The sequence below is a fragment of the Acipenser ruthenus genome, unplaced genomic scaffold (assembly GCF_902713425.1).
Source record: "Acipenser ruthenus unplaced genomic scaffold, fAciRut3.2 maternal haplotype, whole genome shotgun sequence".
In the NCBI taxonomy this organism is placed as follows: Eukaryota; Metazoa; Chordata; class Actinopteri; order Acipenseriformes; family Acipenseridae; genus Acipenser; species Acipenser ruthenus.
The window spans coordinates 46954-64883 of NW_026707532.1; the positions used below are offsets into that span (position 1 = coordinate 46954).

A 17930-nucleotide genomic window follows, 5' to 3' on the forward strand; every position below is an offset into this window, starting at 1 on the left:
TGCTGTCACACACAGCATTACAGTTATGAGCTGCTTCTCATTTCCAGTCTGCTGTCACACACAGCATTACAGTTATGAGCTGCTTTTCATTTCCAGTCTGCTGTCACACACACAGCATTACAGTTAAGAGCTGCTTCTCATTTCCAGTCTGCTGTCACACACACAGCATTACAGTTATGAGCTGCTTCTCATTTCCAGTCTGCTGTCACACACAGCATTACAGTTATGAGCTGCTTCTCATTTCCAGTCTGCTGTCACACACACAGCATTACAGTTATGAGCTGCCTCTCATTTCCAGTCTGCTGTCACACACACAGCATTACAGTTATGAGCTGCTTCTCATTTCCAGTCTGCTGTCACACACAGCATTACAGTTATGAGCTGCTTCTCATTTCCAGTCTGCTGTCACACACACAGCATTACAGTTATGAGCTGCTTCTCATTTCCAGTCTGCTGTCACACACACAGCATTACAGTTATGAGCTGCTTCTCATTTCCAGTCTGCTGTCACACACAGCATTACAGTTATGAGCTGCTTCTCATTTCCAGTCTGCTGTCACACACACAGCATTACAGTTATGAGCTGCTTCTCATTTCCAGTCTGCTGTCACACACACAGCATTACAGTTATGAGCTGCTTCTCATTTCCAGTCTGCTGTCACACACACAGCATTACAGTTATGAGCTGCTTCTCATTTCCAGTCTGCTGTCACACACACAGCATTACAGTTATGAGCTGCTTCTCATTTCCAGTCTGCTGTCACACACACAGCATTACAGTTATGAGCTGCCTCTCATTTCCAGTCTGCTGTCACACAGAGCATTACAGTTGTGAGCTGCTTCTCATTTCCAGTTTACTGTCACACTGAGCATTACAGTTAAGAGCTGCTTCTCATTTCCAGTCTGCTGTCACACGCAGAGCATTACAGTTATGAGCTTCTTCTCATTTCCAGTCTGCTGTCACACACACAGCATTACAGTTATGAGCTGCTTCTCATTTCCAGTCTGCTGTCACACACACAGAGCATTACAGTTATGAGCTGCTTCTCATTTCCAGTCTGCTGTCACACACAGAGCATTACAGTTATGAGCTGCTTCTCATTTCCAGTCTGCTGTCACACACACAGCATTACAGTTATGAGCTGCTTCTCATTTCCAGTCTGCTGTCACACACACAGCATTACAGTTATGAGCTGCTTCTCATTTCCAGTCTGCTGTCACACACACAGCATTACAGTTATGAGCTGCTTCTCATTTCCAGTCTGCTGTCACACAGAGCATTACAGTTATGAGCTGCTTCTCATTTCCAGTCTGCTGTCACACACACAGCATTACAGTTATGAGCTGCTTCTCATTTCCAATCTCGTCACACACAGCATTACAGTTATGAGCTGCTTCTCATTTCCAGTCTGCTGTCACACACACAGCATTACAGTTATGAGCTGCTTCTCATTTCCAGTCTGCTGTCACACACAGAGCATTACAGTTAAGAGCTGCTTCTCATTTCCAGTCTGCTGTCACACACACAGCATTACAGTTATGAGCTGCTTCTCATTTCCAGTCTGCTGTCACACACACAGAGCATTACAGTTAAGAGCTGCTTCTCATTTCCAGTCTGCTGTCACACACACAGCATTACAGTTATGAGCTGCTTCTCATTTCCAGTCTGCTGTCACACACACAGAGCATTACAGTTAAGAGCTGCTTCTCATTTCCAGTCTGCTGTCACACACACAGCATTACAGTTATGAGCTGCTTCTCATTTCCAGTCTGCTGTCACACACAGAGCATTACAGTTAAGAGCTGCTTCTCATTTCCAGTCTGCTGTCACACACAGCATTACAGTTATGAGCTGCTTTTCATTTCCAGTCTGCTGTCACACACAGCATTACAGTTATGAGCTGCTTTTCATTTCCAGTCTGCTGTCACACACAGCATTACAGTTATGAGCTGCTTCTCATTTCCAGTCTGCTGTCACACACACAGAGCATTACAGTTATGAGCTGCTTCTCATTTCCAGTCTGCTGTCACACACAGCATTACAGTTATGAGCTGCTTCTCATTTCCAGTCTGCTGTCACACACACAGCATTACAGTTATGAGCTGCTTCTCATTTCCAGTCTGCTGTCACACACACAGCATTACAGTTATGAGCTGCTTCTCATTTCCAGTCTGCTGTCACACACACAGCATTACAGTTATGAGCTGCTTCTCATTTCCAGTCTGCTGTCACACACAGAGCATTACAGTTATGAACTGCTTCTCATTTCCAGTCTGCTGTCACACACACAGCATTACAGTTATGAGCTGCTTCTCATTTCCAGTCTGCTATCACACACAGAGCATTACAGTTACTCACTGCTTCTCATTTCCAGTCTGCTGTCACACACAGCATTACAGTTATGAGCTGCTTCTCATTTCCAGTCTGCTGTCACACACACAGCATTATTTTCTCCCAATTTGGAATGGTCAATTATTTTATTACGGTCGGCTCACCGCTACCACCCCTGCGCTGACTCGGGAGGGCGAAAATGAACACACACTGTCCTCCGAAGTGTGTGCCGTCAAGCCGACCGCTTTTTTTCACGCTGCGGACTCCCCATGCAGCCACCCAAGAGCTACAGCGTCGGAGGACAACGCAGCTCTCGGGCAGCTTACAGGCAAGTCCGCAGGCGCCCGGCCAGACTACAGGGGTCGCTGGTGCGCGGTGAGCCGAGGACACCCTGACCGACCTAACCCTCCCTCCCCCTGGGCGACGCTCGGCCAATTGAGCGCCGCCCCCTGGGAGCTCCCGTCCTTGATCGGCAAAGGAGGAGCCTAGATTCGAACTCGCGACTTGCAGGCTATAGAGCGCATCCTGCACTCACGTGGAGCGCCTTTACTGGATGCGCCACTCGGGAGCCCCTAGAGCATTACAGTTATGAGCTGCTTCTCATTTCCAGTCTGCTGTCACACAGAGCATTACAGTTATGAGCTGCTTCTCATTTCCAGTCTGCTGTCACACACACAGCATTACAGTTATGAGCTGCTTCTCATTTCCAGTCTGCTGTCACACACAGCATTACAGTTATGAGCTGCTTCTCATTTCCAGTCTGCTGTCACACACACAGCATTACAGTTATGAGCTGCTTCTCATTTCCAGTCTGCTGTCACACACACAGCATTACAGTTATGAGCTGCTTCTCATTTCCAGTCTGCTGTCACACACAGCATTACAGTTATGAGCTGCTTCTCATTTCCAGTCTGCTGTCACACACACAGAGCATTACAGTTATGAGCTGCTTCTCATTTCCAATCTCGTCACACACAGCATTACAGTTATGAGCTGCTTCTCATTTCCAGTCTGTTGTCTCACACACACAGCATTACAGTTATGAGCTGCTTCTCATTTCCAGTCTGCTGTCACACACACAGCATTACAGTTATGAGCTGCTTCTCATTTCCAGTCTGCTGTCACACACAGAGCATTACAGTTATGAGCTGCTTCTCATTTCCAGTCTGCTATCACACACACAGCATTACAGTTATGAGCTGCTTCTCATTTCCAGTCTGTTGTCTCACACACACAGCATTACAGTTATGAGCTGCTTCTCATTTCCAGTCTGCTGTCACGCACACAGCATTACAGTTATGAGCTGCTTCTCATTTCCAGTCTGCTGTCACACACAGCATTACAGTTATGAGCTGCTTCTCATTTCCAGTCTGCTGTCACACTGAGCATTACAGTTATGAACTGCTTCTCATTTCCAGTCTGCTGTCACACACACAGCATTACAGTTATGAGCTGCTTCTCATTTCCAGTCTGCTGTCACACACACAGCATTACAGTTATGAGCTGCTTCTCATTTCCAGTCTGCTGTCACACACACAGCATTACAGTTATGAGCTGCTTCTCATTTCCAGTCTGCTATCACACACACAGCATTACAGTTATGAGCTGCTTCTCATTTCCAGTCTGCTGTCACACACACAGCATTACAGTTATGAGCTGCTTCTCATTTCCAGTCTGCTGTCACACACACAGCATTACAGTTATGAGCTGCTTCTCATTTCCAGTCTGCTGTCACACACAGAGCATTATAGTTATGAGCTGCTTCTCATTTCCAGTCTGCTGTCACACACACAGAGCATTACAGTTATGAGCTGCTTCTCATTTCCAGTCTGCTGTCACACACAGAGCATTACAGTTATGAGCTGCTTCTCATTTCCAGTCTGCTGTCACACACAGCATTACAGTTATGAGCTGCTTCTCATTTCCAGTCTGCTGTCACACACACAGCATTACAGTTATGAGCTGCTTCTCATTTCCAGTCTGCTGTCACACACACAGCATTACAGTTATGAGCTGCTTCTCATTTCCAGTCTGCTGTCACACACAGAGCATTACAGTTATGAGCTGCTTCTCATTTCCAGTCTGCTGTCACACACACAGCATTACAGTTATGAGCTGCTTCTCATTTCCAGTCTGCTGTCAGACACAGAGCATTACAGTTATGAGCTGCTTCTCATTTCCAGTCTGCTATCACACACAGAGCATTACAGTTATGAGCTGCTTCTCATTTCCAGTCTGCTGTCACACACACAGCATTACAGTTATGAGCTGCTTCTCATTTCCAGTCTGCTGTCACACACAGAGCATTACAGTTATGAGCTGCTTCTCATTTCCAGTCTGCTATCACACACAGAGCATTACAGTTATGAGCTGCTTCTCATTTCCAGTCTGCTGTCACACACACAGCATTACAGTTATGAGCTGCTTCTCATTTCCAGTCTGCTGTCACACACACAGAGCATTACAGTTATGAGCTGCTTCTCATTTCCAGTCTGCTATCACACACACAGCATTACAGTTATGAGCTGCTTCTCATTTCCAGACTGCTGTCACACACAGCATTACAGTTATGAGCTGCTTCTCATTTCCAGTCTGCTGTCACACACAGAGCATTACAGTTATGAGCTGCTTCTCATTTCCAGTCTGCTGTCACGCAGAGCATTACAGTTATGAGCTGCTTCTCATTTCCAGTATGCTGTCACACACACAGCATTACAGTTATGAGCTGCTTCTCATTTCCAGACTGCTGTCACACACAGCATTACAGTTATGAGCTGCTTCTCATTTCCAGTCTGCTGTCACACACAGAGCATTACAGTTATGAGCTGCTTCTCATTTCCAGTCTGCTGTCACACACACAGAGCATTACAGTTATGAGCTGCTTCTCATTTCCAGTCTGCTGTCACACACAGAGCATTACAGTTATGAGCTGCTTCTCATTTCCAGTCTGCTGTCACACACACAGCATTACAGTTATGAGCTGCTTCTCATTTCCAGTCTGCTGTCACACACACAGCATTACAGTTATGAGCTGCTTCTCATTTCCAGTCTGCTGTCACACACACAGCATTACAGTTAAGAGCTGCTTCTCATTTCCAGTCTGCTGTCACACACACAGCATTACAGTTATGAGCTGCTTCTCATTTCCAGTCTGCTGTCACACAGAGCATTACAGTTATGAGCTGCTTCTCATTTCCAGTCTGCTGTCACACACACAGCATTACAGTTATGAGCTGCTTCTCATTTCCAGTCTGCTGTCACACAGAGCATTACAGTTATGAGCTGCTTCTCATTTCCAGTCTGCTGTCACACACACAGAGCATTACAGTTATGAGCTGCTTCTCATTTCCAGTCTGCTGTCACACACACAGCATTACAGTTATGAGCTGCTTCTCATTTCCAGTCTGCTGTCACACAGAGCATTACAGTTATGAGCTGCTTCTCATTTCCAGTCTGCTGTCACACACACAGAGCATTACAGTTATGAGCTGCTTCTCATTTCCAGTCTGCTGTCACACACACAGCATTACAGTTATGAGCTGCTTCTCATTTCCAGTCTGCTGTCACACACACAGCATTACAGTTATGAGCTGCTTCTCATTTCCAGTCTGCTGTCACACACACAGCATTACAGTTATGAGCTGCTTCTCATTTCCAGTCTGCTGTCACACAGAGCATTACAGTTATGAGCTGCTTCTCATTTCCAGTCTGCTGTCACACACACAGAGCATTACAGTTATGAGCTGCTTCTCATTTCCAGTCTGCTGTCACACACACAGCATTACAGTTATGAGCTGCTTCTCATTTCCAGTCTGCTGTCACACACAGCATTACAGTTATGAGCTGCTTCTCATTTCCAATCTCGTCACACAGAGCATTACAGTTATGAGCTGCTTCTCATTTCCAGTCTGCTGTCACACACACAGCATTACAGTTATGAGCTGCTTCTCATTTCCAGTCTGCTGTCACACACACAGCATTACAGTTATGAGCTGCTTCTCATTTCCAGTCTGCTGTCACACACAGCATTACAGTTATGAGCTGCTTCTCATTTCCAGTCTGCTGTCACACACACAGCATTACAGTTATGAGCTGCTTCTCATTTCCAGTCTGCTGTCACACACACAGCATTACAGTTATGAGCTGCTTCTCATTTCCAGTCTGCTGTCACACACAGCATTACAGTTATGAGCTGCTTCTCATTTCCAGTCTGCTGTCACACACAGAGCATTACAGTTATGAGCTGCTTCTCATTTCCAGTCTGCTGTCACACACACAGCATTACAGTTATGAGCTGCTTCTCATTTCCAGTCTGCTGTCACACACACAGAGCATTACAGTTATGAGCTGCTTCTCATTTCCAGTCTGCTGTCACACACGCAGCATTACAGTTATGAGCTGCTTCTCATTTCCAGTCTGCTGTCACACACACAGCATTACAGTTATGAGCTGCTTCTCATTTCCAGTCTGCTGTCACACTGAGCATTACAGTTATGAACTGCTTCTCATTTCCAGTCTGCTGTCACACAGAGCATTACAGTTATGAGCTGCTTCTCATTTCCAGTCTGCTGTCACACACACAGCATTACAGTTGTGAGCTGCTTCTCATTTCCAGTCTGCTGTCACACACACAGCATTACAGTTATGAGCTGCTTCTCATTTCCAGTCTGCAGCCACACACACAGCATTACAGTTATGAGCTGCTTCTCATTTCCAGTCTGCTGTCACACAGAGCATTACAGTTATGAGCTGCTTCTCATTTCCAGTCTGCTGTCACACACAGAGCATTACAGTTATGAGCTGCTTCTCATTTCCAGTCTGCTGTCACACACACAGCATTACAGTTACTCACTGCTTCTCATTTCCAGTCTGCTGTCACACAGAGCATTACAGTTATTCACTGCTTCTCATTTCCAGTCTGCTGTCACACACACAGCATTACAGTTATGAGCTGCTTCTCATCTCCAGTCTGCTGTCACACGCAGAGCATTACAGTTATGAGCTGCTTCTCATTTCCAGTCTGCTGTCACACACACAGCATTACAGTTAAGAGCTGCTTCTCATTTCCAGTCTGCTGTCACACACACAGCATTACAGTTATGAGCTGCTTCTCATTTCCAGTCTGCTGTCACACACACAGCATTACAGTTATGAGCTGCTTCTCATTTCCAGTCTGCTGTAACACACACACAGCATTATAGTTATGAGCTGCTTCTCATTTCCAGTCTGCTGTCACACAGAGCATTACAGTTATGAGCTGCTTCTCATTTCCAGTCTGCTGTCACACACACAGCATTACAGTTATGAGCTGCTTCTCATTTCCAGTCTGCTGTAACACACACACAGCATTATAGTTATGAGCTGCTTCTCATTTCCAGTCTGCTGTCACACAGAGCATTACAGTTATGAGCTGCTTCTCATTTCCAGCGTGCTGTCACACAGAGCATTACAGTTATGAACTGCTTCTCATTTCCAGTCTGCTGTCACACACACAGCATTACAGTTATGAGCTGCTTCTCATTTCCAGTCTGCTGTCACACAGAGCATTACAGTTATGAGCTGCTTCTCATTTCCAGTCTGCTGTCACACACAGCATTACAGTTAGGAGCTGCTTCTCATTTCCAGTCTGCTGTCACACACACAGAGCATTACAGTTATGAGCTGCTTTTCATTTCCAGTCTGCTGTCACACACACAGCATTATAGTTATGAGCTGCTTCTCATTTCCAGTCTGCTGTCACACTGAGCATTACAGTTATGAGCTGCTTCTCATTTCCAGTCTGCTGTCACACACACAGCATTACAGTTATGAGCTGCTTCTCATTTCCAGTCTGCTGTCACACACACAGCATTACAGTTATGTAATGTATTGTCACTAACATTAAGATATGTATTTGAGAGGGTGATGCTCTTTGTAGTGGAGTGAAGAGCTTGCTAGTTGTGTCTCTGTGCAGCAGCTCCACACATACAGGAACATGCCAGTGCTGTGAGTGACAGGGAGTGTTCTTTCAGCACAGCACGACAACAAGAGGAGAAAACTAATCCAGGGCTTCACATGGAAAGCTTTCATTTCTAAGAGGAGCAAACTGTTCTTTCTCTTTAACAGGGCGGGGAATCATGGCTGCAGAACAAGAGGCTGAAGAAACTGTTTCTCAAGAGCTGCACAGCGCCTCTGAGCTGAGGATCGTGCTGCTTGGGGGACGCTTGACTGGAAAGAGTACAGCAGGAAACACCATCCTGGGCAGAGAGGAGTTTAGATCTGGATTTAGCTCCTCTGCAGGAACAAAAGAGTGCGAGAAGAGAACAGGAGAAGTGTCTGGGAGACGGGTCACTGTGGTCGACACGCCACGCTGGTTTCACACAGACCGGGTCGAGTTTGAGAGATGTGTTTCTCTGTCTGCCCCGGGACCCCACGCTTTCCTCCTGGTGATACCCGTGTATGAAAAAGAAGTGATGGACACTCTCCGTGAGTCTATAGTAAAATGGTGTTGCGAAGCCTTTGATAAAGTCCAGGGGGTGTTTGGTGAGAGAGCTGTAAGGAACACGATGGTCCTTTTCACCCGCGGGGATTATCTGGAAGGCAGGACGATTGAGCAGCACATTGAGGAAGCTGGTGAGGAGCTACAGCAGCTTGTTGAGAAATGTGGGAACAGGTATCATGTTCTGAACACTGAGGACAGGAGCGATCGCACTCAGGTCACACAGCTCCTGGACAAGATAGACAGCATGGTGAAGGGAAGTGGAGGCTGCTACACCATGGAGATGTACCTGGAAGAGAAAATTAGTCAAAAGGAACAGGAGCTTAAAGAGATGAAACAGAAATATGTGGAGGAACAGAAGAGGAGAGAAGAGGAGCTGACGGAGAAGTTGAGGAAGCAAATGAAGGAAGAGGCGCTGGAGAAAGAGGCAGAGGAGTCCAAGCTGCCTGTCAGGAGAAGGAAAAGCAATGAATTGCGCCCTCCCAACAGTAAGTTCAGTTAATAATAATATTGTAATATACTAATGAAGCTTTTCTATTGACCGCATTGTTCAATATTAATGTATTCCCGTGTCACAGGAAAAAGTCGATATGGCCTTTACTGCACATTCACGAATTTCTGAAATTAAAGGGAGGGTTCACGATGGCAGTTGGTATTTTCTATCTGTGAACTTTTATTGTTGAGCACCCTGTATATCAACGTTTTGGTTTTAAATTGGTTACCATAAAATTGTAAAACATAGCAAACTGTTTTCAACTTGAAAAATCTTGGCTGAATGACTTTGCTAATGAACTCCAGACATAAATGACATCATTTTAAATAGTAGCACTTTTTAATATGAACACAGGCGGCACGTTAGTCTTTCGTTTGGGGAGGCTGGGCCACACTTTTCCTCTGCATTTATTGAGCCCAACGATGTACAGTAAGATACACAGACACACACAGTATGTGTATGTGTGTATATATATATATATATATAATTTATTTCTTACAGTCGTAAACAAAAACACATTTCAAGAATCACAGTACAAGTATTAATACAATTAAGAGCAAGATAAAATAAGACTTGCATTTTTTTATTACTCTGTTACTCGTGAGTCTGAATACAAAGTTTCATTCCTTGTGTTGAGTTTGAAAAATAGTCGGACTGACAACACAAATAAAAGCTGTGAACCGGATTCATTCTGCTGCGTCTTTTTGAGAACTTGAATAATAATTTACAGCACAAAACAGACCTCGAAACCACTCGGGGACGCTGCATAGATATTTGACATTGTTTTTTTTTCTTCAATATAAGGCGGCCACATAAATGAAGTTTAACACAGCACTGGCTTGTACTTTTAAAACAGGTTCAGCCTATTTAAGCAAATTAGAGAAACAGTCAGGATAACAAGCGGCACTGTTTTTAAAACCTTTAAATCCGTTAACCTGTTCTGCAGTCCTACGGAACCTACACCAATTTCAAGCACCATTTCCATCACTTCACACCAGTTTAAATCAATTATTAATACTGTCTATTAAGCTTCTAAACACACACGTACTATCGTATATTTGCAAAAGAATAACTGCACTTGTATCGTAAACTTTTGAATATCCATATCGGCCTCAGATCGGTGGGAAGAATGGACGTTAAACCTGCCAAGCACCGTCTCCTCCAATGACATTGAAATGCAACTCAATCCTGTATCTTTACTGAAGTGTTGATTTTGATATCCCAGCTGCCCTAGCGGTCTGGCGTTTGCGCAGTAGAAAACGAGAAATATGTTTGTTAGACCTGCTTTGCGTGCTTGCGGGAAATAAATCAATCTTCTCTGACAAATATTTGTTGTGTAGGTCAGAACAATTTCTTGTGAGCGTTTCCCCAAGCCTCTTATACGCTCCCCCTATGAATATGACATAGCATTCCATTTATTGAGATAATAGACTGTATTGTTGTTATTATCCATGATTCTCATTTAATACTGTAATAGTGGTTAACTTTACCTTACTACCCAGGGTTACATTTCTATTATTTTTCATGGTACAAATATTACAATAAAATTAATAAATACATTATAGTTATAGTATTCAGATCGAATCACTGATAGATGCAGTTTTTCCGGTGTTTATTGGCTATCCACCGATTTCATTTGTTTTTTTTGTATCGGGGGTGTTTTATTGGGTAATCATTTTATTAAAACTGAACAGGAATGTGTGTGACTCTCTTCTCAATACAGTTGAGTGGAAATGATGTTTTTTTGTCGTCGTTGTTGTAACAGTGTCTAAATATCAATACTGAAACCGTACCCATTATTTTCATTAATATATGTGTGACACGTATTGCATGACAATCAAATTAGCTTCTTGTTATCGTGGATTTAAAACAAACATAAATCAAACACTGCTGCTCACCCCTGCTACAGAGCTTGATGAGTTAATAATATTGATAACAGCATCGCTCCTGTACTTACCTCTTCACTACAGAGCTTGATGAGTTAATAATATTGATAACAGCATCGCTCCTGTACTTACCTCTCCACTACAGAGCTTGATGAGTTAATAATATTGATAACAGCATCAGAGCTGTACTTACCTCTTCACTACAGAGCTTGATGAGTTAATAATATTGATAACAGCATCGCTCCTGTACTTACCTCTTCACTACAGAGCTTGATGAGTTAATAATATTGATAACAGCATCGCTCCTGTACTTACCTCTTCACTACAGAGCTTGATGAGTTAATAATATTGATAACAGCATCGCTCCTGTACTTACCTCTTCACTACAGAGCTTGATGAGTTAATAATATTGATAACAGCATCGCTCCTGTACTTACCTCTTCACTACAGAGCTTGATGAGTTAATAATATTGATAACAGCATCGCTCCTGTACTTACCTCTCCACTACAGAGCTTGATGAGTTAATAATATTGATAACAGCATCAGAGCTGTACTTACCTCTTCACTACAGAGCTTGATGAGTTAATAATATTGATAACAGCATCGCTCCTGTACTTACCTCTTCACTACAGAGCTTGATGAGTTAATAATATTGATAACAGCATCAGAGCTGTACTTACCTCTTCACTTCAGAGCTTGATGAGTTAATAATATTGATAACAGCATCAGAGCTGTACTTACCTCTTCACTACAGAGCTTGATGAGTTAATAATATTGATAACAGCATCACTCCTGTACTTACCTCTTCACTACAGAGCTTGATGAGTTAATAATATTGATAACAGCATCGCTCCTGTACTTACCTCTGCACTACAGAGCTTGATGAGTTAATAATATTGATAACAGCATCAGAGCTGTACTTACCTCTTCACTACAGAGCTTGATGAGTTAATAATATTGATAACAGCATCGCTCCTGTACTTACCTCTTCACTACAGAGCTTGATGAGTTAATAATATTGATAACAGCATCAGAGCTGTACTTACCTCTTCACTTCAGAGCTTGATGAGTTAATAATATTGATAACAGCATCGCTCCTGTACTTACCTCTCCACTACAGAGCTTGATGAGTTAATAATATTGATAACAGCATCGCTCCTGTACTTACCTCTTCACTACAGAGCTTGATGAGTTAATAATATTCATAACAGCATCGCTCCTGTACTTACCTCTTCACTACAGAGCTTGATGAGTTAATAATATTGATAACAGCATCAGAGCTGTACTTACCTCTTCACTACAGAGCTTGATGAGTTAATAATATTGATAACAGCATCGCTCCTGTACTTACCTCTTCACACAGAGCTTGATGAGTTAATAATATTGATAACAGCATCGCTCCTGTACTTACCTCTTCACTACAGAGCTTGATGAGTTAATAATATTGATAACAGCATCGCTCCTGTACTTACCTCTCCACTACAGAGCTTGATGAGTTAATAATAATGATAACAGCATCGCTCCTGTACTTACCTCTTCACTACAGAGCTTGATGAGTTAATAATATTGATAACAGCATCGCTCCTGTACTTACCTCTTCACTACAGAGCTTGATGAGTTAATAATATTGATAACAGCATCAGAGCTGTACTTGCCTCTTCACTACAGAGCTTGATGAGTTAATAATATTGATAACAGCATCGCTCCTGTACTTACCTCTCCACTACAGAGCTTGCTCTTCAGTTGAATGGTGTGATGTTTGTCTTTGAGCCTTGAGGTCAGCGGTTTCTATTCAGTTCAATGGGCTGAGATGCCAGTTGATTAGAGTGGTGCTGGATGGGAATCCTGACCCCTGTGGTTGAAGCAGGTAATGCAATGCCAGTGCTCTTTGTATTCTAGCTACAGCTTGTATGCTGGCTTCTCTAAAGTGTTTGAAAGACACCTCCCTGGTGTACAGCTCTGTACAGCACATACAAGAACATACAAGCAATCAACTGTTCTTGTTAGAAAGCTAGTGACAATATGGTAACAATATCCTGGGAGATAGTCAGCATGGTTTTAGGAAAGGGTGTCTAACTAACCTGCTTGAGTTTTTTGAGGATGCAACATTGACAATGGATAATTGCAAAGCATACGACATGGTTTATTTAGATTTTCAGAAAGCTTTTGACAAAGTCCCGCATAAAAGATTCATTCTCAAACTGAATGCAGTAGGGATTCAAGGAAATGCATGCACATGGATTAGGGAGTGGTTAACATGTGGAAAACAGAAAGTACTGATTAGAGGAGAAACCTCAGAATGGAGCGAGGTAACCAGTGGTGTACCACAGGGATCAGTATTAGATCCTCTGCTATTCCTAGTCTACATTAATGATTTAGATTCTGGTATAGTAAGCACACTTGTTAAACTTTGTAGAGTGGCAAACACTGTTGCAGCAAATTGAAGAAGGGAACTATGAAAAAGACCTAGGAGTTTATGTTGACTCAGAAACGTCTTCATCTAGACAATGTGGGGAAGCTATAAAAAAGGCCAACAAGATGCTAGGATATATTGTGAGAAGTGTTGAATTTAAATCAAGAGAAGTAATGTTAAAACTTTACAATGCATTAGTAAGACCTCACCTAGAATATTGTGTTCAGTTCTGGTCACCTCGTTACAAAAAGGATATTGCTGCTCTAGAAAGAGTGCAAAGAAGAGCAACCAGAATTATCCCGGGTTTAAAAGGCATGTTGTATGCAGACAGGCTCAAAGAATTGAATCTGTTCAGTATTGAACAAAGAAGACTACGCGGCGATCTGATTCAAGCATTCAAAATCCTAAAAGGTATAGACAATGTCGACCCAGGGGACTTCTTTGACCTGAAAAAAGAAACAAGGACCAGGGGTCACAAATGGAGATTAGATAAAGGGGCATTCAGAACAGAAAATAGGAGGCACTTTTTTACACAGAGAATTGTGAGGGTCTGGAACCAACTCCCCAGTAATGTTGTTGAAGCTGACACCCTGGGATCCTTCAAGAAGCTGCTTGATGAGATTCTGGGATCAATAAGCTACTAACAACCAAACGAGCAAGATGGGCTGAATGGCCTCCTCTCGTTTGTAAACTTTCTTATGTTCTTAACAGGCACACGACTGAGTCACAGCGTTAAACAAGTTACTGTATTGTCACTAACTATGCTTTTCTATGGCTCACATTGTACAACACTCATCTGTTTCTGCAGTAATATAGAATCCCATGATATTTTATACTGGTGCTCTGCAGTCTTCATTCTTGTGTATCTGACTTGCTGATCAATCACAGGAATCTGTTGTGCTTTAGAGAAGTCAGCAGGGTGAAGTACAGTCACAGATATGACTTTTAAATGTGTGGAGAAATAAACTTGACCTGTTGTCTTTCAGTGTCTGGAGGTGAAGGAGAGGCTCCCCTTGCAGATAACCAAGCGCCTCCCTGCCCCCCTGAGCTGAGGATGGTGCTGCTTGGGAAAACTGGGGCTGGGAAGAGTGCAGCAGGAAACAACATCCTGGACGGAGATGAATTTAGATCTGGATTCAGCTCCTCTGAAGTAACGAGGGAGTGTGAGAAGAGAACAGGAGAAGTGTCTGGGAGACGGGTCACTGTGGTCGACACTCCAGACTTGTTAGACACAGACCGGGTCGAGATTGAGAGATGTGTTTCTCTGTCTGCCCCGGGACCCCACGCTTTCCTCCTGGTGATACCGGTGCACAACCAAATACATAAATGGATTCCATGGCAGAAAACTGAAGTAAAAAACCTTTGCAAAGCCCTTAATAAAGTGCATGGGGTTTTTGGTGAGAGAGCTGTGAGGAACACGATGATACTTTTCACCTGGGGGGATCATCTGAGAGGCAGGAAGATTGAGCAGTACATTGAGGAAGCTGGTGAGGAGTTCCAGCAGCTTGTTGGGAAATGTGGGAACAGGTATCATGTTCTCAGCAATGAGGACAGGAGCGATCGCACTCAGGTCACACAGCTCCTGGACAAGATAGACAACATGGTGAAGGGAAACAACGGCAGCTACTACACCAGTGAGATGTACCAGCAAGCAGAAGAAAGGGCCGGAGAAGTGAGGATAGGGAAGAAGAGAGATGAGCAGATTGACGGGGTGGGGTATGAAAAGAGCAAACTGCTAAAGGAGAGGCCAGGAGAGCTGGAGCTACAACTGGAGCTGAGGAGAGAGAGGGAGAGATCCAGAGTGCTGGAGAGGGAGTTGAAGAGAGCACAAGAGGGGGAGCAAGAGCTGAAGAAAGAGAGGGAGGAAAGAAGAGAGCTGGAGCGGAGGAGAGAGAGAGAGCATACAGAAAAGGGGGAGTTGAAGAGGGAAAAAGAGGGGAGGAAAAGAAAACAAAAAATGATTGTTAAAGTTGAATTCGAAGACCAGGAGGATTAGGAGCAGTGTTCTAAGATATACATCACTGAAAAAGCCACAGTACAATACAATGCATTTACCTAATGATGCATCAGCTCAGGTTACTTCAATGAGTCTCTTTCCTAGGTCTTGTGAAGGAAAAACAAACCATTTATAATGTATTTAAATTTAAAAAATCCTTTCTAAGCAGACATTTTATTAAAGTAACATTTTCTTTGACAAAAGAAACCTAAAATATTTCCTGCGAGCCTGTGTTTTCTACCTAAGAGCTTCAGGAATGGTTCTTACAAGCCTGCTGTTATCCTTCCAGGAAGGGAGACAATTCAAACACGTTCAAACAGAACAACATCTAACTGATAGAACAGCCAGGGCACCAGATTCTTATCACAGCAGATGTTGGTTTGTGACATCCAGCTGTGGTAGACCAAGGCCATTGAGTAAAAAACAAACGTCTCAAATGGCGACATGTGTCTCACTTCATCCGACAGCAAAGGAAAAGCAGATTCCTGGCTTCAGCTAGAGATAGAATAGGTAGAGGGCGACCCCTTGTGGAAGAAGCACGAAGGACATGTTACCAGCAGTGCTTATGAGAAAAGACAAATTACAACTAAAGAAACTGAGAACATTTTTACAACATCTTGATTTAAAAATCACTATGAGCACAAAATATGAGAATTTCACTCTCATATCCCCTACAAACCCAAAATATCACTGCCAGCAAATTTGCTAGGAAAGACTCCAAACAAGAGCACACCCCGATATATCTAGTATGTAAAGAAAGGAAATTGCTTCAAGGAAACGTGACAGAAATGTGGAATAAACTATAAAATACCCAGCAAGAGTTATATCCTTTCAAAAGGTTTTCATTCTTGACTTTTATAAATCGCTAAAGATGCATTGACTATAAGCACTGTTAACAGGACAGGGTTAAATACATTTTTTATAATGTTTTATTGTAGTTTTAACTTGAGTTTTCTTTACGTATTACTTCAGTTTTGGTATTATGTTAGTATTAGTTTTTAGCCAGTGTCATGTTGATGTAAAGTATAACAGTGTAATTGTTTAATCGCTGAGTAAATGACGTGTATTCGATTATTCAAATACACTGAAATGACCATCACTAAACGTGCATGACATATTTGGTGTAAGTTTTGATGTTTTGTGATTAAGTATATTATGTAACTTCTGATTAAATAAAATAATTTTAAAATTTCAAGTAGTCTTTCTTTTGTCTTTTCAAAAAGCACCATCAAGCATTTAGTTGAACCTGCTGAAGCAGACATGCAATAATTTCCATTACATGAGAGTAGATGTTAAAACTTCATGCTAAATTGAACTCGGCTCTCGCCAAGATAAGCACCAACTAAGACGTAACTTTACAGTGAACTAATGTGATCCATCTGCGTCTCCATCCATTTGCGTTTCCTTCCATATGATGATGTAGATATCCTGCCTGGTGTTGATGGCTGAAGTGTAATGCAGAAAATGTAAAAAGATGTGGTAGAAAAAGGAAAAAAGGTGTAAGTGTGTTTTTAAATGAGTTTTGTCTACTATGTATACATATACAACAGCATTAGGCTGCAGTGCGCGCATTGCAGCGGTCCCGCTCCGGGACTGTATTTGAGGTTTCACCGCTCCACATCAAACCCACAGTAACGCCACCTGTTCAAACCCCGATACACTCCTCCGTGACGCTGCAGACGCGGGAGAACAACTCGGGGGGGGGGAAGAAAATGACGACGCTGACTACTGAAGAGGAGAGAACTGGTAGGAGAAGCCCCGGGCTGCTGCTGTTTGTATCGACACCTGCAAGGATGTGCTTTTATTGAGGGCTTTTACCGTTTACATCTCCTCGGCATTGCCCGCCAAAAATGAACAAACAACACAGCGGCGCGGACCCTGAGCAGCGCGAGCTGCCAATTCAAACTGGAGGAGTTCGAATCCCAACGGCTGAAGCGGCGCCGCCTGAATATATTAGCGTGGAGTTAAAGATTACACATCAATAAATAAGATATTAGTACATACAGTTTAAAATAATATACGGTAGTATCAATACATTTCAAAAGTCTCGTTTACACCGGGTGGTTGTGTGAAAATGTTTCTATTAACGGAATATAAGAATGGTCAACATTAGCCTACGAAGGGGAATCTGTGGAGAAAATACAAGTTATCAGGTAGGTGTTTTTATTTTTATTAGTAATATTATTATCGGGTTACGGATGGGTTAAGAGATGTTTTTAATTATATTTTAAAGTTTGAATATGAATGAAAAAAATAGTTCCGGTTTGAATTTTGTGTTTTGGTAAATTGAGATGACGTTGATTTCTTATTAAGTCAGCGACAATTGTTGTG

The 17930-nt window shown here is 42.8% G+C and overlaps 1 protein-coding gene across 1 annotated transcript in view; it reads left to right on the top strand.

The window, feature by feature from the left end:
- Positions 1-16794, top strand: part of LOC117432672 (rootletin-like) — a gene marked incomplete at its 5' end in the record, with an annotated part of 42849 nt that extends 26055 nt beyond the window's left edge. The window contains 2 exons of the mRNA XM_059018969.1: positions 8438-9298; positions 14590-16794. Coding sequence (XP_058874952.1) covers positions 8438-9298; positions 14590-15599 — 1871 coding nt within the window. The remainder of the gene's footprint in view (positions 1-8437; positions 9299-14589) is intronic.
- Positions 16795-17930: the final 1136 nt, after the last annotated feature.